Raw genomic sequence first — 6,152 nt, forward strand, 5'->3', positions numbered from 1 at the left:
GTGTGTGTGTGTGTGTGTGTGTGTGTGTGTGTGTGTGTCTTTCCTTCTTTGCCTGGTTAGCTTGGCCTGCCGGTTAACTGAGATCAGTGTAAAGTGTCCTTAACAAAAATCTCCAGCCTTCCAAACTGCCGAAAGTAGGTTGGGGAGGGGAAAAGAGACAGGAGAAATTAACAGGAAGAGAGAGTCTGGTAAATGAAAGTTTCCTGGTCGAAACGTGTGTGTGGGAGTCACGTGTAGGAAGTTTTATCTGGATATGAGTTTGTTGGAGACTTTAGGTTTGAGAAAATTTTCCATCTCCCCCTTTTCCCTGAATAGATACAAAGCCAACATTTGCCATAATTTAGGAGACAGTTTGATTTGCTAACCTGTGACACTGATTATTTCGTGTTGTCACTCGCCACCGCTATTTTAAAAGTCAGACATCAATTTGGAACAAATCCATCACTGAGGTGCACTTATTTAATAGTGAAAGTCTACTCGAAGGCATCCCCAACCACATTTTCTTTGGCAAAATGACCCACTCACCCAGGACGGGGCGGATAAGCGCGTCTTCCAAGAAACAGCAACCGCTAGTTGGGGGAAGTGCGGGTGAGCGGTGCTACGCTTTGCTGAATTCTTGCCCAGGCGTTTGGAGTTCGGAAGCTCAAGATCAAGTTCGTACTGGTCGTGTTCAGGAAGTTTTCGATGCCTGCAACCCAGCATCTGCGGGGCCAGAGGACCTCCAACTCCCGGTTGCAAGCCTTCCGATTCTTCCTTACATTCCTTCCGATTCTGACCCCAGCGCGACCCCCGGGACTGAGTGTCACTCACGAAGTGACTCACCGGGAACCGCCGCCCGCACTGTACTTACATCACTGTCGGCGAAGGCTGGCGCAGCGGAATCGACCTGAGCCCTGGTCCCTCGACCACGCTGTCCAGGACCAGCCGCCAGCAGCCGGCTCCTCTCACTTCCTGTGTAAATGTTCCCAAGTGTCCCCGAGTTTACGCAGCCCCACCCTGGGTCCCGGTCCCCCACCTTCGGAAGCAGACTGAGAAATCCAGATTGACGTTAGCACCTCTGGTTTGAAAATGTGCCTCAGCAGCAGTAATGGTCAGAGAGGATTCAGATAGCACAGCCGCCAGCACCGGACCCGTGCGCCCCGACTGTGCTACGGGACACTTCTTTGCAACTACTTTGAGCCCAAGACGTTTTCTTACAAAACTGTTGAGGGAGAAATAAATGAGGCAGAGGATTTCCCTTCCGCTTTTATATTCTCAGCAATAACTTCTTTCTAGCTTTTCTTTCCCTCTGTCACTGGGAGGTTGTGTTTGTTCTTCGAAATGACTTATTCGCTCTTAATTTTTTAATCTAATTCATTTATTTTAAACTTCTAAAACATGAGAACAAATATATTTCTGAGCACTAACCCGACTCTATTTGGAAATGTGAGGAGAAAATAGTGTCTCCGTAGGGAGTGTCTTCAAATTTTATGTTATTTAGGTGGAAAATTCATGTTGTATAGGTGTGTGTTAGGCGAATTATAGCTCCCATGTGGCTAACTTCAGGCCTGCCTGGGTGTGAGTCTTCCAGTGTTTTAAGGATTTTGATAATCCCAATAAAAAAGGTCCCTGTTCTGAGGATTAGTACAGTCTAATAAGTGAGCAATTACAAATCGAGGCAGCTGAATACATTTGACATTTCTTTTTTCCGGGGGTGGATTGAGGGAAGGAGGGAGTAGAGGTAAAGATGTGGGCGTCGGAAATTGTTCTGACTGCAGAGCAGAGCTGAGCTCCCACAGCTGAGTCTCGGGCCGGGCCCACCCGGCGTCCATTCAATTCTCACTATTGAGAACGATAAGGGAGTTCGCGGTGCTCACCGTGCCGCGGGGCCTTCCCGGCACAACGTTGGAGGGTCGTCTGGGGCCTGGACAGCGCCCGGGCGGGCTGGGAAGCGGCGCCAGAGGACGACCTGGGCGGCGAACTCACGCTTTGGCCCTTTGGCCCACGCAGCTGATCCTCCCATTGCTCTAGAGAGTCGCAGGCTGCGCCGTGAAATTCCCACGCTCAGCGGTCGCTCTTGGTTCACCCTTGGCAAGCGCTACCTCTCCCAACCATATTTCCATTCCGCAGATGCAGAACTCAAGGCTCAAACCTGGACAGAATTGGTAGCCAAATTAACCGTGAACCCAGTTTGAGCTTCTGCCCTTAACCTTTAGCTCAGCAGTGCGGGGGTCCCCACGCTTGGACCCTGGGCATCATCAAACTGCCACCACTAAAACCGAGGGAAAGGTTTACCTCTGATAAACTCATTCAAAATGTTTGCATTTGGAAATGGAGAAAGGAGAGAATTCTATTTCAGCACGCCTATATGGTTTGTGTTTTATTTTGGTCGATTTATTTGGTATTACCTAATGGGGTGCGCAGGTAGGGCCTCTGAGGGCATCTGGGAGGCAGCCCCTCTCCTTTAGGACAGGGCAGGGCCGCCACAGGGGCTCTCTCCTCTCCCTCTTTCCCCAGGTACTGCTGCCAACAACCCTCTGTGCGACCCCAATAGGGTCACTCTAAAATTTCACATCTGTAGAATGGGAGACTTGAGCCAAAAGATCCCTGCAGTATTTTCCGCCTGAAGTTTCTCAGATTCTAGGCTCGTGATGGGAGGCTCCGCAGCTGCTCCGGCCCTGCGGCCAGCTCCGCCTCCCCAACAGCCGCCCTCCGGGGCCGAGCTCCCCCATACCCTCTGCGGGACCGCAAAGCAGGCATTTCCTGGGGCCGCCTGAACCGGTGGCCCAGAGCCCCCGTTCCTGCCACCGGAATCCGGACCCTCCTCCCGCGCCCCTAGCCAGCGAGGCGGCGCCTCGGGGGTTAGCAGCTGCGAGCTCGCTCCGCCTTCCTCGGCGACCCGGGCGTGAAGCGCGGTCGGCGCCACAGCGGCTCCGATGCCCGCCCGGAAGGGAGCGCTCTGGCCCCGGTATCGCAGCTGCGGGACAGCCGGGAGCGGCGCAAGGGGCAGCCGCGGCCAGTTGTCTCCCCAGTGGACTGGGAAGGGAACTTTATCTCGGCCTGGACTCCCGCTGTACCTTTGTTGGGGGTTAGTGGGGAGGCTGCGGTCGTCAGAGCTCCTGGATGTCTCGGGAACCCCTGGCCAGAGACCCGCACTGGCGCAGCCCCGCCAATGCCGCTGGCCAAGCCGACGACAGGGATGAGAAATTCCTTGCAAGAGTGGCTGGAAGGCTCTGCGGAGAGGGAATAAAAGCTTCCCAGAGCGAGCTCCCACTGCGCCTTGGGAATGGTGCGCTCTCCAGTCCCAGTTGGACCCTCTGACATTGTCACAGGAAGCGCTGCCATGTATGAGGAGCCCTCTGCAAACTACAGGCGAAGGATGACTGCTCTTGGCCTATCAATAAGATTTTGACACTCAGGTTGGTTTGATGACTTGTGTCATGAGGAGTAGAGGTGTGGGCTGATTTCAAATTCTTCTTCCACGCAGCATCCTGCTCTGGGCCGGAGCCTCCCTTGTCTCCTAGAGAATGGGGCAGGGAATGGAAGGATGGGGAGACTGAGGTAGAGGCCCCTATTCCGCAGGCTGTCTCCTGGCTGGCTCCTGAAGGGCTGGCTGCTTCCCTCACCTGGAAGTCCAGGCCCCTGTCAGGAAGTCCTCTCCGCACAGTCTGCCAATCACCTGGTTCTGTTACAATTGTTCTCCTCCCGCTTCAGGCCTAGGACGGCAAGGACAGCTGCCACTTACCAGAGCCAAGGCACTATGCCGTTCCTGGGTGTCCTCTTCTCCTCCAGCCCCTTTGTAAGTCACATGCTCCTCTATTTAGCGGCATATGATACGCCAGAGCTGCCTTGCTTTTCCGAGTCTAGTCAAGCTGTAGAATACTTCTGAGCCTCAGTACCCCCAGCCACCTGTGGTCCTCCATTTGTCCTCTTCTCCTACAAATACCTCCAGCCCCTCTCTTCCTCCATGATGCTTCTAGCATTGGAAATCCTCCAGGACAATTCTGCCTTCAACTTTCCTGGCCTGAGCCACGGAGTTGATGGAGGGAAACGTGATAGAGATGACTGGTCCTGCTTTAATTTTCGCACTCCTACAAGCACATAAAGGTGCTCTGCCACTCTCCTAAGTGTCCCCAGGAGGCCTGCTTTCCCAGTCTTTGAGACAAACATTTCTTAGCCTTCTGTCCTGCAAGAGATAACATTTCTCAAAGTGTCTTTGAGCATGTAGATGCCGACAGGGGATGATCTATCCCTTCCACCACCAAACCTCCACACCAGTTGGCACTCCACACTTGTCATAGGGGAGGAAGTTGCAGGCTAATTCCAACAGACAGTGAACCTCAATAGTGCTTTGCTTCTCAGCCTTTGCCATCTCCTTGTCCCTGAGCCATCTCCCTGTGGCGGACACTGATGGGCCACCAGCACTGCATCAGTGAAGGACTTGCTGCCTTAGCCACTGGCATGCTGTCAACGTGGTCTCCTGCAGCCCGCCTCTCCACCATTGCAGACAGCAGCTAGGCTGAAGGGTAGGTATGCTGCTTCCCAGGTGACCCCTAGCCAGTGACTGATGTAGAAGCTAAAGGCTTGCTCTTCTCAACCCAACTTCGGACATCTCCGAAGGGCTGTTCAATCTCTAGAGCTTCTTGTGAGTCAGGCAAAGGATGTTGGGCTCCATCATAGCTGATCTTCTCCCCGTGCCCACGCCTGCTTCCTCCTCCTCCCTTCTACAGGTGCGGGTGCTATATGCATTGGTTTATATGCTTCCTGTCCACTTCCCAAGGAACTCAACCTGCACCTCTCTCTATAGTATGGTTCCCATCAGCATCCAAACATACTCTTTTTTTTTTTTTTTTTGCTTCTCTTCATAGCAAAATGTATGAACAGTTTTTACCTTTCACCTGTCATTTTCTTTTTATTAAGCTAGTTTTTTTCTTCAGTGATGAAAAATTTATACACGCCCTGAAAAGGATCGAATGTGTAAGAAATACAGAATATGACTCTGACCCCAAACTGCCAAACATTGTTTGCGAATATAAGCAAAAAAGTATACATTCCTCTCCTCCCCTCTTTTCCTTTCCCAAATGGCAGCGTTAAAGAGCAATGTTCTGTGGTGTGGGTGATTGCTGTCTATCAGTGTATGTTTCTTAGAAACATTGACTATAAGTAACAACAACTTAAAAATGATCGAAGTTATAAATGTCTCTTTATGCTTTCCTTACCTCCAAACACATTTTCCTTTCCGCGGCTGCCCCCTGCTCCACTCCTCCAGGCTGTCCTGCTGCTGCGAGGCCGGGACCAGAGCCCTCCCTTCCGGGCGGGCATCAGAGCCGCTCCAATGCCATGGGAGTATGGTTTCCTAAATGGTACCTCTAAAGTTAAGAAGAAAGTACAGGCTAGGCACGGTGGCTCACACCTGTAATCCCAGCACTTTGGGAGGCCGAGGCGGGCGGATTACGAAGTCAAGAGATTGAGACCATCTTGGCCAACACGGTGAAACCGTGTCTCTACTAAAAATACAAAACTTAGCTGGGCATGGTGGTGCGCATCTATAGTCCCAGCTACTTGGGAGGCTGAGGCAGGAGAATCACTTAAATCTGGGAAGCGGAGGTTGCAGCGAACTGAGATCGCACCACTGCACTCCAGCTTGGGCGACAGAGTGAGACTCCGTCTCAAAAGAAAAAAAAAGTACAATGGTTGTGTCTGGACTCATTTTTTAAACTACACATTTTCCCTGTTGACAGCATTTATTCACTCCTTAATCTTAAAAAATAGGTAAATAAGCATACATACTTGCTTTCATCCTTCCAACTTAAAAAAATGAAGCAGTGTACATTTTATTTTACTCTATCACGATTGATAATATTTGTAGTCTTAACTACAATTCCTGGAGTTCTCTACTTTCAGTTTTATGTTTATGTGACTCACAGGAGCCAAGAAATCTGAGAACTTCATTTTTGATACATTATAGTTGGCTGGCGATCATGGAATGATTGGTTATTGTTTGTTGTTTGAGAAGTGTTCACTGATGCTGTATTTTTTGTTGTCTTACCTGCTTGAGAACATCTGTCTGTTGCCTTTAATACTTGATGAAAAATTTGACGGAGTAGAGAATCTTTGGTTAAAATGTACTATTTCTTTCCACTTAGAATTGAATGAAACTTGTTTTGTTCTCC

At 50.7% G+C, this 6,152-nt stretch overlaps 1 protein-coding gene across 1 annotated transcript in view; it reads right to left on the reverse strand.

Moving 5' to 3' along the window:
- LOC105539455 (heparan sulfate glucosamine 3-O-sulfotransferase 3B1-like) overlaps positions 1-2,002 on the reverse strand; it is a 64,977-nt gene extending 62,975 nt beyond the window's left edge. The window contains exons 1-5 of the mRNA XM_011979748.1: positions 1,857-2,002; positions 1,114-1,201; positions 851-1,015; positions 526-771; positions 366-403 (exon numbers count right to left, since the gene is read on the reverse strand). Of these exons, the coding sequence (XP_011835138.1) occupies positions 366-403; positions 526-771; positions 851-1,015; positions 1,114-1,201; positions 1,857-2,002 (683 nt within the window). The remainder of the gene's footprint in view (positions 1-365; positions 404-525; positions 772-850; positions 1,016-1,113; positions 1,202-1,856) is intronic.
- Between the last annotated feature and the right edge of the window lie 4,150 nt (positions 2,003-6,152).

Source organism: Mandrillus leucophaeus, unplaced genomic scaffold, assembly GCF_000951045.1.
Source record: "Mandrillus leucophaeus isolate KB7577 unplaced genomic scaffold, Mleu.le_1.0 Scaffold205, whole genome shotgun sequence".
Lineage (NCBI taxonomy): Eukaryota > Metazoa > Chordata > Mammalia > Primates > Cercopithecidae > Mandrillus > Mandrillus leucophaeus.